Raw genomic sequence first — 19,652 nt, 5'->3', positions numbered from 1 at the left:
TGGACCCGGTTCCACAAATAATCCTAACAACAGACGCATCGCTCTCCGGCTGGGGAGCTCATCTATTACACCTCACAGTGCAGGGCACATGGACGCCGCAACAAAAGTTACTCCACATCAACCATCTGGAGTTACTGGCAATCTTTCTAGCCCTAAAATCCTTTCACATCCACATTTTAGGCAAGGCAGTCCTTATTCGCACAACATGACGGCCATGTACTACATTAAAAAACAAGGCGGCACACACTCTCCACAGCTCTCTCAACTAGCACAGAGCATATGGAGATGGGCAATTCCACACAAAATCTTTCTCCTAGCCCAACATGTCCCAGGAGTCCAAAACACCATGGCAGATCTGCTCAGCAGACAAACACAGCAGATCCACGAGTGGGAACTTCACCCGCAGGTTCTTCACCCATTCTTTCAGATGTGGGGGCATCCACACATAGACCTCTTCGCCACTCACGAAAACACAAAATGCCAAAGCTTCTCCGCCAGATACCCACGCCCATTGTCCAAAGGCAATGCGATATGTATGAACTGGTCAGGCAAATTTGCGTACGCCTTTCCACCTCTCCCACTAATTCCATTAATGGTACGAAAGCTACAACAGCACTCCCTCACACTGATTCTAGTAGCTCCAACATGGGCCATACAACCGTGGTACACCACGCTGCTGGAACTCTCCGTAGTGCCACACCAAAAGTTACACCTCTCACCATGCCTCCTAACCCAGAACCATGGAGAGATCAGACACCCGGACCCAGCTCATCTCAACCTTGCGATCTGGCTCCTGAGATCCTAGAATTCGAATACCTTAACCTTCCCCCTGACTGTATGAACATCATCAGAGAAGCTAGGCGCCCTACTACTAGAGCCTGCTACGCGGCAAAGTGGAAAAGATTTGTTGTTTATTGCCATAACAACACAATCAACCCTCTAGACGTATCTATACAGCACATCATATGCTACTTACTCCATCTACAAAGGTGTAACCTAGCATATACATCCATCCGACTACACCTCGCAGCAATTGCCGCCTACCTACAAAACAGACTGCACCTATCACTTTTCAGGTTGCCTGCCATTAAAGCCTTCATGGAAGGCCTCCAACGAATAATTCCCCCAGAGTACCACCCTCACCTGTGTGGAACTTAAATATAGTTCTCACAAGGCTAATGGGACCGCCTTTCGAACCCTTGCATAAATGTGAACTGCAATTTCTCACATGGAAAACAGCTTTCCTTGTAGCCATCACTTCCCTTAGAAGGGTCAGTGAGATACAAGCACTTACTATACAAGAACCTTTTCTCTAAATGCACCCGAACAAGGTTGTCCTCCGTACTAACCCAAAATTCATACCCAAAGTCATTTCCCCCTTTCATCTAAACCAATCGGTAGAATTACCGGTTTGTTTCTCGCAACCCCAAACTGTTGCAGAAAGGGCTCTACACACACTGGATGTTAAAAGGGCCTTACTTTACTATATCCAGAGAACACAACCTTTCAGAAAGACAAAACAACTGTTTGTCTCTTTCTCTCCACCACATAAAGGCAACCCCATCTCTAAATCAGGGATAGCTAGGTGGATTGTAAAATGCATACAGATTTGCTACCACAAGGCAAAACGCACGCTATCTGTTCCCCCTAAAGCCCACTCTACAAGAAAGATAGGGGCTTCTATGGCTTTTTTAGGGAATATCCCATTAGATGATATCTGCAAAGCAGCTACATGGTCAACACCGCAAACTTTCACTAAACATTACTGTGTAGATGTGCAAACCAAGCAACAAGCTAGTGTCGGCCAGGCTGTACTAAAAACACTTTTTCAAACCACTGCAGCAGATACCGGTGGTCGCCGCTAGGGTTGGGAACTGCTATGTAGCCTATGCAAAAGTGTGTAATCTGCAGCTCATATGCCTCGAACGGAATATGCTACTTACCAGTATGCATCTGTTCTTGGCATGTAGAGCTGCAGATCTACACACGCCCACCCGCCTCCCCGGCTACCGGTATCTGTTCCAGTCTATCTTATTTAGATACAACACACATGGGTTTCTTCACTATTATTACTACGCTCCATCTTTCCCTGTTGGCGAAAAACAATCTGAGGATGGAGCCGAAGCCCATGCGCAATACGGACCAAGGGAGGAGTCACCGACCTCGTGACTTCCAAAGACTTTCCAAGAGGAAAAACAAACTGCAAACATCCGGGCCCAACACCAGATGGCGATCTATGCAAAAGTGTGTAGATCTGCAGCTCTACATGCCAAGAACAGATGCATACTGGTAAGTAGCATATTCCTTCTAGCAAGGGGATTGACAGAGAAAATATCTGCACAATCATACGACGAAGCTTGGCTCCTGTTGCAGCCAAAGCCACATGCACATTACATTTACTGCCCAGAGTTGCTGGCTAGTAAAATCAGGCCCTGTTTTGCCATGCCCAGGAAAAGCAGGTGCATTTACTGGGCCAGTCTTGATCAGTTAGAGTGGTATCCCACTTGAAGATCTGATCGACTCGTAAACAGGCCCAAATAGTTATTCAGAAGACAGATCAAGTTTGCCTGATTGATGCTGCAATTTTCAGCCTTCCTTTCTTGTTGACACATACCACTCACTCTATACTCAGGTTTACTATGACCGAGAACAGATATGTTTTGCATGGGTGTGATGGAGTGCTAGTCATATGAGTAAAGGGCATCAGGCCACCCCTCTATTTGAGGCTGACAGTCTGCTGTCCTTTATTCTGTCTATCACCACCAGGGAAACTGGCATTGATGAAAAGAAAAGTTAAAATATTGACCCCCACACCCAGGTGAAGAAAGGCCCAGGGTGTGAGGGTCATTAGTCATTTGTTTTTTTAAAACAAAAAAAACTGTCACTTTGGGAGTTTGTTTTTTGAAAAACAAAAAGTGTGGTGGATGGCAGTCAAAACAGACAGCTCTCGTCTCCCAAACTTTAGGCATGACATGAGGGCAGTTCTTCTGAAGTCACCACTGAGCTGGCGGTGATCTCTAAATATGGCAGTTTTCTATTCATCAGGGTTGTGCCATACTTTTAATCCGGCCCAGGGAATAAGCCTTCATCATTTCCCTTATTTACACCTCTTTGGTGTCATTGGACTAGACGTTTTAGAAACAAATATAATACTAACGCTATGAAATATGACCTGTTTTCTTTGGCAGGTGTTTGACTTTGAACTAACTGCTCAAGACATGAATACTCTGGATGGCCTCAACAGAAACTTCCACTACTGGAGTATGGACAAGTAAGTTGTGGAGCCTTGATGATGTGTCTTACTTTATTAGAACTCTGGAGTTCTGTGTACACCATAACCTATCAATGTCATCTTTGTAGAACTTTGGTTTGCATCCTTTCATTACCACTGTCTGTATTAACCTATGTTCTAGAGTTGCCTACTTTGGGGTCGATTCCGATTCCGGCCACAAAACGAACCGACCGACGCGGACCCGGACCGAATACCGACTGACACGGACCAGCGCCGTACGACCCATGCAGTACGATGCAACGCGAGTGAATTACAACCGACAAGTACGGAATACAAGCCGTACGACCGAGCCGGAGGGAAAATAGTGATCCGGCCGGAAAACCGACGCGATTTTCACCGACCAGCACGAACCCGGAATCAACCCGACCGACCCGTACCCACGATGTACGATTAGCACAGTACGATGCAATGCGTGTAAAACTAGGCCGACTCGCACGGAGACCAAGCCGCATAACCGACACGCACAGACAACCCGGCACACAAGCAATAGAGACCGCCGGGAACGACGCGTACCAAACACAGAAGACAGGCAGTGCTGGTAAACGAGATCATCAGAGTAGAGCCACAATTGTTTGGTACATTGGTTCAAAGGACCCCCATCTCACAGAAAACCAAGATGTGGGCGAGGATTGTGGACAAGGTGAACGCACAAGCACCAACGTTGCGCACAAAGGACGATATCCAGAACCGGTGGTATGACGGGCGCAGGAGGGTCAAGAAACTCATCGAGAAAGATCACGCTTTGAGTCAGTGCACCGGCGGTGGCCCTCCTGCCAAACCAGTCTACTTCAGGACCTGGGAGGAGAAGGTGCGGGACATCCTACCACCAGAGAGCGTCCATGGCCTAACACACATCCCAGAGACTGGTGAGTACACAAACAACATACCCAAGATTGTGTGGCAAGGGGACAGTGAAACCATGCACCCCAAGCAAAGCTACACTAACCAATAGATAATCAACCCAAGATGTGTATGCCAGTCACACAAACACAATACCTGCCCTCTCATAGTGACTGGGCACTGTGTCATGACATGCACCAACCAACAAACAAATAGAGCAAGCCAGTGGCACTAAGCCAAATACACCCAGCCAGACAGTTTGCCACCACAAACACACCACCTCACAGTGCAGCTGACTGTCAGGAAGGAATAGTGGGGATGCAGGTGAAGTGAGTGTAGACAAAAGCATGATGGGGCCTGTAGTCACAGATAATGCTCCCCCTCCTGATTGGCCCATCAAGACCCCTCTGAAACATGCCCACATCACAGGGAGTGGAAAATGACTGACAAGATGGCTGACACTGCCTCCTGCTGTGGGGAGCACAAGGCCCTGCTAGGGCTTGTGTACAAATCAGAAGCAGGACACCACTGACTGACATCCTGAAAGACAACTTGCACGCCCTACAATGGAAGCACGTTTCATGATGGGAAGGAGGACTGACAGCCCTGACCATACTAATAAGCATGGGGAGACACGCCCCCCAACACAAACTCCACACAACTCACCAGGTACAATGCATTGACACACACCTCATTGAAATATCAGCAAAAGATACCCCGTACTGGGTGCTGCTGTGTGAAGCACAGGGGCTCACTTGGGACTTGTAGCCAAACAAACACCAGGATTTCACAGTCAGCCATCTTGCCATTGATGTCACACCCCTTCACAGGGAAGCAGAGTCAAGAGGGAGGAAGCATGGGCATGCTGGGAAGGGGGCTATAGCCAAGAGTATGATGGAACTCTCAGTCACAGACAACCTACACCCACCCACATGGCCCTGCAAGATCAACCTGAACCACACTCGCCTCACAGGGAGTGGGAAAGGACTGACAAGATGTCTGACACTGGGCTCTGTTGTGGGGAGCACAAGGCCATGCTGGGACTGGTAGCCAAACAAACACCAGGATTTCACAGTCAGCCATCTTGCCATTGATGTCACACCCCCTCACAGGGAAGCAGAGTCAAGAGGGAGGAAGCATGGGCATGCTGGGAAGTGGGGTGTAGCCAAGAGTATGATGGGACTCTCAGTCACAGACAACCTACACCCACCCACATGGCCCTGCAAGATCAACCTGAACCATACTCGCCTCACAGGGAGTGGGAAGGGACTGACAAGATGTCTGACACTGGGCTCTGTTGTGGGGAGCATAAGGCCATGCTGGGACTGGTAGCCAAACAAACACCAGGATTTCACAGTCAGCCATCTTGCCATTGATGTCACACCCCCTCACAGGGAAGCAGAGTCAAGAGGGAGGAAGCATGTGCATGCTGGGAAGGGGGGTGTAGCCAAGAGTATGATGGGACTCGCAGTCACAGACAACCTACACCCATCCACATGGCCCTGCAAGATCAACCTGAACCATACTCGCCTCACAGGGAGCGGGAAGGGACTGAGAAGATGTCTGACACTGGGCTCTGTTGTGGGGAGCACAAGGCCATGCTGGGACTGGTAGCCAAACAAACACCAGGATTTCACAGTCAGCCATCTTGCTATTGATGTCACACCCCCTCACAGGGAAGCAGAGTCAAGAGGGTGGAAGCATGGGCATGCTGGGAAGGGGGGTGTAGCCAAGAGTATGATGGGACTCGCAGTCACAGACAACCTACACCCACCCACATGGCCCTGCAAGATCAACCTGAACCATACTCGCCTCACAGGGAGTGGGAAGGGACTGACAAGATGTCTGACACTGGGCTCTGTTGTGGGGAGCACAAGGCCATGCTGGCAAATGGCCAACAACAAGATCAAACTCTGTCTGTGACAAGCTGGGAAAAAGCAGTGTACAGGCAGGCATCTGTATTCAAAGTAGAAAATGTCATGTTTGTGAACCAACGATGCATGTAGAAACATAAATCACATTGTGTGTCTCTTCCAAACACAGGTCGTGCTGGGCACCCAGCGCCAAATGACGAGGATACCCAGTCCCAGACTCTGGTGGACACTGAGCTCTCTGGTCTGACTCTCTCACTGTCCTCTTCGGATGACGACGACCAACCTGGCCCCTCCGGTGTGAGCCATCATGCAGCACCAGCAGCAGCAACATCTGCCCCCCCTGTACCCACGCCTCCAGCATCTGGACACTGACAGGGCACCCCCGTCAACACGGACAGACCAAGGACAATCAACACCCACAGCACAGGGACACAGGACCCCCCGGAAGCTATAGCCAACACCACCAGCAACACCACCCAAGGGGTCCCAGTGTCACCTATGCGTACCGCCGCTGGTCCTGCCCGTGTGGAGAGGGGTGCTGGGAGGAGAGGGAGGCACAGGGCACGCCTTGCAGAGGGGTCTGGACTGCATGATGACCCCCAACTGGCACGCATCTTAGATGCGTACCAAGATAGCCTCGGAGGATTTGGCCAGGTAGTGGGGATCCTCAAGGACATGCAACACAAGCAGGTCGCCCACCATGCCCGCTTGGAGGCAAAGTGGGATGCCCTAACTGCGGTGCATCGGCACATACTACAATGCCTCCGCCAGATCAAAACCAACCTGTCCCCACTCCCCTGTGTGCCCACAACATCTGTCGCAACACCATTTGCCAGCGCTACAGGGAGGGAGGAGGACTCTGGCGGAGAGTCCCCTGCACCGCAGAGGCCTGCACATGAGGATCCCCCCCCCCCCGGAAGAAGAGGGGTCGTCCGAAGGAGGACATGTGAGAGGCAGATGTCCCAGCACATCCCCCAGGGCCTACAAACCTGTCTTTTGTGCGCAACCCGTTCACCTTGTCCAATCGCACACAACTCGCCCACATTACATGGAGGGTTCAGGTTGGGCCAATGTAGCAGACGACTGTGGACTTTACTCTGGACATTTCATCTACCAGCACTTCCAATTCCAATGTGAACTTTGGATTCCCAAATCACTGTACAGCACCCACCATCCTGTGCACTTCACTCACACGTTTGTAAATAAACTCACCAGTACACCATACTTGCCTCTGTTGTGATTCCAACTTGTCATGTTCAGGAAGAAGTCGATCTGCTACACAACTCAGTGCATGCCAAATACTGCAACAATGTGACAAACGTAAGGTGAGTCATGGGGAAGTGACACATGTGAGGGAGACACACCACTATGGCAACACAAAACATACTCACCATGGTCATGTTACTCATCACACACAATGATGACCTGAAACACATTGGCATGCACAGACACAACACCAACCCCAGTCAGTAGTAACAAGTCCACAGGTGAGGTAAGCAGATGTCACTCAGATGTGGAAAGACAGACAACGCACATAACAAAGCGTAGCACAGGTTCATTACACATCAGCAACACGTTTATTCCACACTAGTTGCATGGTAATTCTACGTAACAGTGGACACACGCTCACAATGTGTTGGAGAATGGAAGTCCAGGGATGTGTGGTACATCAGTTGATGGGAATTGTCAACTTCCACACTGGAGTTGGCTTCTGGGTGTTGGGGGTCAGTGTTGAACACACAACAGGCAAAGGACTCTGGGAAGGACAGACAAGATACAGTCAAAAGCACAGACGAACAGGAGAAATGCAATACACATGCACAAAACATGTTGCAAAACACCTACACACTACCCTATTGTGGAGTACACACCACCTGAATGAACACATCACAACACGCATCCAGTCAAGTGGCAAACAGACACACTCAGACAGCAACAGAGCTGGCTCAACACATTCCAGGCTACTTCCATACATTCACATAACAACATTGGAAACTCACATTCAGGTGAAGAAGTTGTTGATGAGCTGGGAGCGGACGTCACCATCATCTTCATCATCACTGCCATCTTGGTCCAGGCCAGGATTCTCCACAGGTGCCGGACGTTGGTCGTCGTCATCGTCATCCTGGATGAGAGACACCCCCTTCCGCACCGCCATGTTGTGTAGCATGCAGCAGATCAGTATTATTTTGCACACCTTTGCAGGCTCATATGAGAGGGCTTTTCAGGAGGCCAAATGACCGCTCAATCACCCTCCTGCTCCGACCATGTGCCTCATTGTAGCGCAGCTCGGCTGGTGTCACAGGGTTCCTGAGAGGTGTCAGCAACCACGGCATGTTGGGGTATCCAGAGTCACCTACACACACAAAAATGAACAAGTAGCTGAGTTTTGTAGGAGTGCAGAATACAACACTGACAAACACACACAATGAGAAACAGTCAGTACACACCGACAAGCCAGGCATGCTGAGCTGGCATCTGTGACATCAGCGCTGCAATGTGACTACTGCTCATAATGTAGGCATCATGCGCTGAACCAGGGAACCGTGCACACACGTGTGATCAACATGTCAGCAAGACAGACCACCAGAGCATTGATCGAATGGTAGTGCTTCCTGTTCCGGTATGCCTGCTCATGTGCCTGTGGTGGTATCAGGGCAACATGTGTCCCGTCAATGGATTCAATGACGTTTGGCATCCTCCCCAGTGTATAAAAGGCATCCTTAATTTCAGGGAGTTCATCTTGGCTCGGGAACTTGATATACAGGTCGAGGAATTGCAACATCCCCTCCAAGACATCGCGTAACACCCGACTAAACATCATTTGCGACATACCACCAGCAGTAGCCACAGTGTACTGGAAGGTACCGGTAGCAAAGAAGTTCACCTTCACCTCTGGGGTCAGTGCTGTAGGGTATGTCCGGCCAGGTAGCAGATGTGGCGCCAACTGCTCCGCCAACTCCTCAATCAGTGGCCTGGTGAAGCGGTACCGTCTGATGATGTCGCGTTCCTGCATGGTTGCAAGGTCTGGGAACGGACGATGGACAGCTGGTGCCCTGCAGTACAGAGATGCACAAAGGAAGATTGTCAGTACATCCACCCATGTGGCCATGACCACGATGACTATCACATGCTAGTTCATGACATTACACAATGTACTGAGGTGTGTGCTGTTGGGCATGGAAACATATGTCACCTACAAGAACACCACCTCGCATCTCAATTCCACTTGTCCACATGAGTGCCATGTAGTGCAATGGGCTAAACATCTGGCTGTGTCACCCAACCTATGTGCTGCTGCAATGTTCAAAAAACCCACCCCAGTGACAAATGAGGACTCATGTCTCCCAGGCATCACAGATCTTTGCCATGCAGAAACCCAGGCTCCCTGTATTGCCACATCAACACAGCAATGGACATGGCGTAGCACGTACACACCACAAGGCAAGCGTATGTCCCACAGGTAGTGGCCACTGTTGTTCATGCCGGCCCTACATGTACGACACACACCCAATCAAGGTTGATCCATATACCACATGGATGTGGAGACTGTCACCCATTGGTAACATGTGATCAGACACATCTGAGACACAACATGCACACAGACTGTGGCTGCACATCAGTATTGAGGCTACAGGTCTCACTGTGATGTACATGCCATCACCCCCAGGACTTAGGGTGTATGTGACATGTCTTAAACATATCCAATCTGACACTGTGGCCTTCACTCATGCCCATTACTGTCCAATTGCACATCACAGTGTGAATGTGCACAACACACAAAGGACTCTGCCCCATGTACAACATAACAGCCTGGGAGTGGCTGCACAAAGTGCCAGACAAAAAAACAGATGTGGCCCCCTCAAACACCCAGGGAATGCAGCCTCACATGCCATGGGACACTGTGTGGCCAATGCTATAGTGTGGCAGGTGTGTGCATGTGTCCATGGATAGTATATGTGTGTTGCATCCGTCTAATAGTCACACTAATGAGGTCCGACGCGGGTGACAATGTATACGCATTGCACGGGTCATGACCGAGACGTGCGTATGCCTTGTCATTGAATGCAATGAGGTCAGATGCGGGTGACAATGCGCACGCATTGCACGGGTCATGACCGAGCCGTGCGTACGCCTTGTCATTGAATGCAATGAGGTCCGACGCGGGTGACAAGGCGTACGCATTGCACAGGTCATGACCGAGCCGTGCGTACTCCTTGTCATTGAATCCAATGAAGTCCGACGCGGGTGACTATCATGCATACTCGTCGGACAGGCATGGTCCGAGACAGGCGTATGCCTTGGCCATTGAATCGTATGGAGACAGGTGCATGTGTATATTCAAAATACACGTTGTACAGTCAGTTGAACGAGCCGGGCGCACCCATTGGCTCAGGACTGTCATGGAGACGGATGCAGATTCAAAACTTGTACGAGTTGTGCACTGGAAATTCAGTTGGCTGCCTACAACAATGTTGCAATTTCAAGTGTTCCATGAAGGTGAAGATTTGAACGATGAGGAAGGCGTGTACGAGTCGTACTTTTAAATGGATTGGCCAGATTCATAGGATGCAACCGTGTTGGACCTATCACTTGGGACACATGGCACAGAGTCTGCCTCTGCAGCACAGATAAAAGGCTGGCTGGCCCCCAGGGAGCTCACTTGCCTGCACTACATGCTACTGGACCACATCCCTGCTACCACTGCTGCTGTCTATGCATACTCTGGCTCCTGCTATGGCACGTACACTGGAGAGGGCCCCAGCCTTCACTGAGGAGGAGAACCAGGCCCTGCTGGACGGGCTCCTTCCAGAGTACAGAATGCTCTATGGGACACCAGGGGAGTAGGTGAGTGTGCTGTCCACTGCCTTCCTAATTATGCATGTTGTCTGACTAGCAGTACTAGCAGTGTGTACACCAGTGGCAAGCATTCTCACTGACTACTTTCATCCACCAAAGTGTGTAGGTACATGTAATGAATAGTTTTCCTGCTACTAAAGTGCATTGTTGCAAGCTTAAACTATCCAGGCATTGTTAACATGTCAGACATGCATGTGATTTTTCATTCCCCATGGTTGCACTACCTGTGTAATTTATCTCCCTTTGTGATGATGACATGCATATCCAATTGTGTGCTGCACAAATGTGGGGCATGTGTGTTAATGTACTTTTCACTTTGTCATCCTCACAGGTTGATGCTCACCAGAAGCAGGAGATCTGGCTGACCATCGCCCGGGCTGTTCGTTCTGTAGGGGTCTACAAGCGCCGCATCCGCAACTGCCAGAAGAGGTGGCAGGACCTTCGGGGCTGGACCCGGAGGATAGCTAGAGTCCAGTTGAAGCTGTCACCTCCACGCAGGAGGGGCGGACACCGGACCCTGACTCCCCACATGCTCCGGATACTGGCGGTGGTCTTCCCGGACCTGGATAGGCAGCTGTAGGCCAGACAGCAGCAGGAAGGGGGTAAGTCCTTGCCTGATCTGTGTACTATGTCTGACATGCAAATAGCAGTCATTTGTCCGGGTCACACTTCCACATTACGTAGGTCTTGTAGTCCCAAAATCATGTCCCTTATCTGTGTGATGCACCCTCCTCATCTGTTCCACATGTGTGGCCCCTACAGTCTGTTGCTTGTGTCACTAGGGCACTGTGTCCCTGCAGTCAGCTATGTTTCAGGTACCAGTCAGCATCAGTTCCCGTGACTCTGTTGTGTGTTTCATGGGTGGTTCAATTGTTTACACAATGCCTGAGATCTGACATGTGAACTCTGTGTGCCCTTGAGATGTGTACCAATAGCTGGTCTGACTCGCAACATGTTTCTGGGGTACTCAAAGCAAAACCATGCAGCAGGGGACTTCAATTTTTGGGCATCAGGAGTATGTATATCAAGTATGTCACAATTGCTTAGCCACCTGACTACTGTGCGGGGCAAAACACTGTTTCACCTAATCCTGCCCAGTCATGCCCCCTCATGGGCATTCAGTAACACTCTGTAATCCCACTCCTGTGTATGAAATTGCAGGTTGTGCTTAGTGACATGTGCCCTCAGGTGTCTGCCTCTGTGTCATTAGGGTGTGGCTTGTTGCTACGTACAACTGGGGTGTCCATGATTCAGAGGGTCAGCATGACATCTGCAATGTGACTGTGGGAGACAAGACCTGTGTGACATATAGGTGTGTGATCATCTGACAGCGCAAAATGGTGTATGCAACTGTGTCCCTCATGCAGCTGGGTTGCATGCATGGCAGACTGTGATGTGTTAATGTACATGGATTTGTGTTTGCTGAGACTCATATGAATGATTTGCATGATGTGGGGTCTTCTGGGTCCTGGATATGTTGTTTGCATGGGATGGGCAAGTGCGCCGGTCATCTGCAGAGTCAGCTTTACCCCTGTGCTAGGATTGTGAGTCAGTGCATATTGTTGTTGTCTGGATGCCCTGCCCCTGTGACAGGAGTCAGTGTTGACTGACTTTGAGGGCATCTCAGTGCCATGGCATTGAACTTGCTATGAGTGAGCCTGCGGTGTGTTCAAGTGTGCACCAGGCACCCCATTGTGGCCTTGCCCATCAGGACATAAGTACAACATAGTGTGTGTGGCTGGCATGCATCCCAAGCATGTGAAATGAGTCTCTGCCCATCCCTTCATCCGGACACCTGTACTGAGTCAGTCGCAAGAGATGTGTTGTGTGTCTAGTGACATACTCCTACATGTTCACTTGCATGTACAACTAATGTGTGACATATAGGTGTGTGATCATCTGACAGCGCAAAATGGTGTATGCAACTGTGTCCCTCATGCAGCTGGGTTGCATGCATGGCAGACTGTGATGTGTTAATGTACATGGATTTGTGTTTGCTGAGACTCATATGAATGATTTGCATGATGTGGGGTCTTCTGGGTCCTGGATATGTTGTTTGCATGGGATGGGCAAGTGCGCCGGTCATCTGCAGAGTCAGCTTTACCCCTGAGCTAGGATTGTGAGTCAGTGCATATTGTTGTTGTCTAGATGCTTGCCCCTGTGACAGGAGTCAGTGTTGACTGACTTTCAGGGCATCCCAGTGCCATGGCATTGAACTTGCTATGAGTGAGCCTGCGGTGTGTTCAAGTGTGCACCAGGCACCCCATTGTGGCCTTGCCCATCAGGACATAAGTACAACATAGTGTGTGTTGCTGGCATGCATCCCAAGCATGTGAAATGAGTCTCTGCCCATCCCTTCATCCAGGCACCTGTACTGAGTCAGTCGCAAGAGATGTGCTGTGTGTCTAGTGACATACTCCTACATGTTCACTTGCATGTACAACTAATGTGTGGGTGGTGCATGTTGGCACATTGGTGTGTTAGCATCCAACATGCAATGGACATATGTGTGAAAGTCAAGGAGGGATATGTGTGCCATGGTTGATGTTGAGAATGACATTTGTCTCATCCTAAACAGTGTTGGCAGTTTGAGCTGTGTTCAGCTGATGATGCCAGGGCTTGCTCTGTGATGTGATGTACTCACTGGTGTGTGCAGTCGGTGCAGGTGACTGATGTTGTTCTGTTACTTCCTATTCCTATCCAGATACATCCACGGCCACAGGAGGGGACAGCTCCACGGACCAGGAGGAGCCACAGAGCCTTACAGGGACAGGAGGAGAGGAGTCAGGTGGACCCAGTGGCACGGAGGGTGAGTTGAGCCACACAGAGGAGTCATCAGCACCATCGCCCCCAGCTGAAGGCCACAGCAGCTCTGAGGATGACTCCCCTGTGGAGGCGGGTGTCAGCAGCCACCAAACACCAGCTACTGAGGCTGTCTCCGCCACCACCACCACAACCACCACCACCCCCCTCCCATCGGCTCCCATCCCAGAGGTCCCTGTGGGCTCCCGTGTTCGTGAGCATGTCTCCTTTGTGCCAGGCACTGCACCCCCTGCCCCTGTGTCCCCTGCTGCCCTGAGTGAGGAGTCTGTGGACTTACTTCGACAGATCCCTGTAGGGCAGACGTCGATGCTGAAGGTCCTCCATGCACACACAGGTCTGTTGACACAACTGGTGTCATTCATGGAGGGCATTTCCTCGGGCATGTCTGCCCTACAGAGGACCAACCAGTCCGTGGCCTCCTCCCTGATGGCAGCAGTATCCCATCTCCAACAGTCCCACACCCCTCCTACCCCTGCACCACCCACGATTCCTAGCACCCTACCTGTCCCAAGCACAGAAACCCCCAAACCAAGGGCTAGACGTGCACACAAGCAAGCACAGGAGACTGATTCCACACTCACAGGGGCTGGTTTGCTGACACACACACAGTCATCCACAACCAATCCGCAGTCCTCCGAGGCCTCTCCCTCCCAGCCCCCTTCCCTTGCCTCACCTGCAACCCCATCTCCCCAGAAGCTCTTCCTCTGTGACCTTGGCCTCTTCCCCACCGACCCTGCAGATCCTGATTACAAGGGGAAGAGGTAGTCCCCACACACAGAAGGGAGTGTCCCTCACACCCAGACACCCTCCCCCAGGCGCAGTCAGACCGAGACGCCCACCCGTAAGTCCCCCGGCGCAAGAAGACCCCCCCGCCACCACGCAGCTCCAAGGCAAAGTCTCCGTCCTCCATCCCCCAGGCCACCACTCCAGAGGTTCCCCCGCCACTCCCTGCCCCGGGTTTCCCACACACAGATACAACATCCCCAAAATGCTAGGGCCATCCCCCCCTAGCACTTGCCCCTTTCACACCTGGTCAGACAGTTGGTGCCACTGATGTGGGGACCATGTCCCCCCCTGCCCTGCTGACCTCACCTGTCCCCCATTCCTCTCCCATGGATATAGGCACTGCTTTGGAGTCCACGACCACCCCGTCTGACTTGGGCACTGCAGTGGTGAGCCAGTCCACTCCATCTGACCTGCCCACTGGAGTTGTGCCGGCACCCACCCCATCTGACTTGTGCCCCACAGTTGTGACAGCACCCACCACTCAAGTCAGCTCCACTGCAGTCGCCTGAATACCCCACCTCTTCACTGTCTCCTTCTGCTGTGCCCTGATCCTGTCCCTGCGGTGCCTGGCCTGCCCCATGTATGCCCCTCGGAGGGGATGACCCCAGTCCTTAGCAGTGCAGGCAAGCAAGGTGTGACAGTTGTCACTCTAGTTCACTCCTTGGCATTTTGACATGGACTGGCCATTGGCCATTTGGTTGCACAGACGTTTAGCATTTCATATACTGAATTTGTCGATCTAGTTCACTCCTTGCCATTTGGACATGGACTGGCCATTGGCCTTTTGGTTGCACAGACGTTTAGCATTTCATATACTGAATTTGTCACTCTAGTTCACTCCTTGCCATTTGGACGTGGACTGGCCATTGGCCTTTTGTTGGAACAGACGTTTCACTTTTCATATGCTGAATAAAGCTTTTTACTTTGTCCATGTGAACTTGATTTAGCTGTACATCATGTTGATATTGTTTTACATGCCCTTGCACCTGTAATGCTTGGTTTACAATGTTGCATACTGATGTGTTGATGTGAGGTACTCCCTGTGGTCCATGAGATATGTATTCTATTCTGGTGGGTATCCATGTCATCCTTTGCAGCTACCTGGGTGTGTCTGGATCAACTGTTTGTGTACATCTCTCTGTGAGCAGTTCATTGGCATGGTCACATATGTGGCTTGCACCCCTGCACATATGATGTGCTTCCCATTGTCCAAATTGTCACTTCCACATACTTCGTGCTCCTCACTACAGGCCCTACATGTGTGGGCATCATTGTAATAGGATCAACTGGGTCCTCAGTGCAACTTGCTAGACATATGTTTTGGGTATGTGCAGCTGACTTAGGGGAGACTCCCATACCCAGGCTGTTGTGACCAGAGCCTTCATTGGGTGGTAACTGATGGCTGACTGACCAAGTGTTATGCAGACATGAGTGGGACTTGCGGTGAATATGTTTGGCACAGCTGGGCTCTCACAGGAGTTGTGTCCCCTCAAGTTAGTGTGTTGTCCAGTGACATGGCCTGGGCCCATGATGTGTGTTGTATGTGCATGTGTGTGTGTCCACATCCCTGTTCATCCACAGACAGGGTTCCCTTGATATATTCCTGTTGTTGATGCTTGCTGAGTGGTACTGGGTTCATCCCACTACTTTTCCAATGGGCTACCAGATGTGTGGGTGCATGACACACTACTGTTAATTGGTGTATCATCATTGTGATTTGTCAGTTCTGAGTGTTGATGATGTTGTCAGACACAGATGGGACACAGTCAGGGTTCCTCAAGGCACTTGTTTGTTCGCAATATCATGTAGTTGTCCCTAGGTGGTAGTTTTCAGTGATTGAGACATTTGTGTATGTGTTTGTGAGTGCTCCCACTTGTCGGGTTCACAGCAGCGATGCTGGCAGGTGTCACCATGGGTGCCTTGTGTTCCTCCTTGGCATCTGCATAGTCCTGGGACTGTGGCAGGGAGTCTGAAGGTTACATGACCTTTGAGGTCATGGCCATGTACCGCATACTGTGCAGTGTGTCTGTCATTCCCCAGGGTTGTAAACAGTCCTTGTGTGATGTGTGTGTGCACCTTAGTTTCTGGCAACATTCCTGTGTTTGTCATGGGTGTATGTGCAATGTCACCTGTCCATGTGGACTTCACAGATACACATTGTTGCAGTTCAGGTGTGTGGTGTTGATGGTGGACTGATGTGAATGTTTGCATGGATGGTCCCCTAGCTCCCGTTTGTCCATGGATGAGGGGCCATGCTGAGTGATTTGTGTTTGTGTATGTGTGATGTATGTTTGTGGCACAGGACACATGTCTGGGTTTCCCAGTTTGTACGACATCTGCCTTTGTCATCACAGTGGAGGTGTCATGCATGCTTGTGTCACCCAACTGTCTGTACCCTGGGGGTAGGGGTGTTGTGTGTCAGTCTCTTGCTGTGTTAGTTGGTGTTCATTCCAGCTTGTGTCACATGTGTCTGTTGTGGTTCCTCTCATCTCCCAACGCGTGATTGCCCACTGAGGGTGTCCCAATGATGGTTTACTTTTATATGGCACTGTGTCCACATCTGTGTCACTGTGGTTCAACCCCCCTCATGTGTTGTGTAGTTGCCTGGGGATACTGAGAAACACACACACACACACATGTTGTGTCAGATGTGCAGTGTGAGGTTGCCTGTTTGTGATTGTGCATCTGCATCAGTGCATTGGTATTGCTGTCGTGGGCCATTGTCTGGATGCCGTTTCTGTGATTTTCCCTGCTGTCCCTGTGAGTCATATCACATCATTGTGCACATTCATCCTGGTTGTTAGGTGCCATTGACCGAGAGTGTGATATGTTTTCACAGCACTGTTAGCCTCACCACATCTCTGTGGGAATGGGACACAGACACTACTTCACCCCAGAAGTGTTTAATGATGTTGGGAGCAAGGTTCATACATGCTGTTTGTTATTTGCAGAATTGACCATGATGACACTTACCTTTTGGTCACTGTGATGAGGGGAGGTTTAGACCCCATCACCACAATGCTCAACATCTGCTGCAGTTTGGAAGCCCACACTTAACTTTTGTTCTTTTGTACTTTTGCACAGTGAGGGGGTGTTCTTTTTTCATTGCCACAGTGCTATGGTGATGCTTGCCTTGTGTATGTCACACTCATGTGTTGGTCACACATGTGTTGTTACTTACATTGTATGCTCGTAGCCATAATCACTGTTGTGGGCATTTGTCACAGACTACACACTGTTGTCATGATGTCATGGGGGATGTATTTTGCAGACATACCTGATGTTTGCGTATGCTGGATGTGTTGCGCATCACCCATCCTATGGGTGTGGGTGGCAGGGGTGATGGGCAACATAAGCACTAGGGGTGTGGTTGGCAGGGGTGATGGGCAACATAGTCCCTATGGGTGGGGGTGGCAGGGGTGATGGGCAACATAGTCCCTATGGGTGGGGGTGGCAGGGGGGATGAGCAACAGGTCCCCTGTGAGTGGGTTGGCAGGGGTGATGTGCAACAGGTCCCCTGTGAGTGGGAGTGGCAGGGGTGATGTGCAACAGGTCCCCTGTGAGTGGGGGTGGCAGGGGTGATGGGCAACATAGTCACTATGGGTGGGGGTGGCAGGGGTGATGGGCAACATAAGCCCTGTGAGTGGGTGTGGCAGGGGTGATGGGCAACATAAGCACTAGGGGTGTGGGTGGCAGGGGTGATGGGCAACATAGTCCCAATGAGTGGGGGTGGCAGGGGTGATGAGCAACAGGTCCCCTGTGAGTGGGGGTGGTAGGGGTGATGGGCAACAGGTCCCCTGTGAGTGGGGGTGGCAGAGGTGATGGGCGACATAGTCCCTATGGGTGGGGGTGGCTGTAGTGATGAGCAACAGATCCCCTGTGAGTGGGGGTGGCAGGGGTGATGGGCAACATAGTCCCTATGGGTGGGGGTGGCAGGGGTGATGAGCAACAGGTCCCCTGTGAGTGGGGGTGGCAGGGGTGATGGGCAACATAGTCCCTATGAGTGGGAGTGGCAGGGGTGATGTACAACAGGTACCCTGTGAGTGGGGGTGGCAGGGGTGATGGGCAACATAGTCCCTATGGGTGGGGGTGGCAGTAGTGATGGGCAACAGGCCCCCTATGGGTGGGGGTGTTAGCGGTGCTGGCCATGCAACCCCTATGGTGGGCTGTTGTTAATGGCCAGGATATGGATCCCCTGTGTGTGTGTGCCATTTTGCGGGTACGTGTCGTTTGTTTATGTGGTAGGTGTCTGACTTACTGCCTGCGCCGTCGGCGTCGGTCCCTTAGCCGGTCATAGATGTAGAGTACTGGTATGACCTGCGTGATGGGATTCATGATGTGTTCGTGTCGTACACGCTGCTTGTTGCTCCGTCTCGTACCCGCTGCAAGCTGGTCCGTCTCGTAGCCGTGTATTGATTTGTGGCGCGAATCGTAGCTGATATGCTTGTTTTCCGGATGCTGTGACGTGCCGTACGTGACGACCCATCCGGCGCGTAGGAAGTACGCATCGTACTTGTCATGCCAGAAACTGCTATGGATACTGCTTCCGGGTGACACGGTTCCTCTTTGGGAGTTACGGTTCGGACAGAGAATGGGGCTTGATTCACAGCCTACGTGTCGGTCGTGTTTTTGGCAGTTATGCGCATCGTACTTACTCTACAGGACGGACCGGCTCCGAGTACGTGTCGGTCGCACGGTAAGGCTACGGACAGCTGTCCGACCGACTATCAGAATCGGCCCCTTTATGTTACATCCACTAGTCATGAAAGATGTGCTTAAAGAGGATGTGGGTTAAAGAGACCAGATCCTTGTCAGACCTTCTGTATAGCTCCTGTCATTCAAATGAGTTCCATTTAGAATCAATGTAAGTCTTTCTTATTAGCCCGGTGACTGACAATATGGCCACTCTCGGACTCACTTTCTCAGACTCTGAGTTCGATGCTATCCTAGCATGTCCCTCATTATTTGCAGACCCCACTATATCACAGGCGGTCACGTATGCCAGTGAATGGGAACAACTCTCAGAATTGAAGAAAAATCGTATACGTACGATACTTCACGGAACGATCCTAACTGAATATCTTAGGACGAACACAGCCCCTAGGGGCCTACTTGTTACCAATGCTCCCCGTATCTTCCTGGAGGATGCCACCTTCAGAAAAGAATGGGCCATGATT

At 50.9% G+C, this 19,652-nt stretch overlaps 1 protein-coding gene across 1 annotated transcript in view; it reads left to right on the top strand.

Annotated features, from left to right (window-relative positions):
- LOC146854242 (aldo-keto reductase family 1 member C3-like) overlaps nucleotides 1-19,652 on the top strand; it is a 386,032-nt gene that overhangs the window by 348,169 nt on the left and 18,211 nt on the right. The window contains exon 9 of the mRNA XM_085652025.1: nucleotides 3,189-3,271. Coding sequence (XP_085508151.1) covers nucleotides 3,189-3,271 — 83 coding nt within the window. The remainder of the gene's footprint in view (nucleotides 1-3,188; nucleotides 3,272-19,652) is intronic.

This window comes from Triturus cristatus, chromosome 4_1, assembly GCF_964204655.1.
Source record: "Triturus cristatus chromosome 4_1, aTriCri1.1, whole genome shotgun sequence".
In the NCBI taxonomy this organism is placed as follows: Eukaryota; Metazoa; Chordata; class Amphibia; order Caudata; family Salamandridae; genus Triturus; species Triturus cristatus.
Note: the sequence above shows the minus strand (reverse complement) of the source record. Positions and strands in the feature narration are given on the sequence as shown.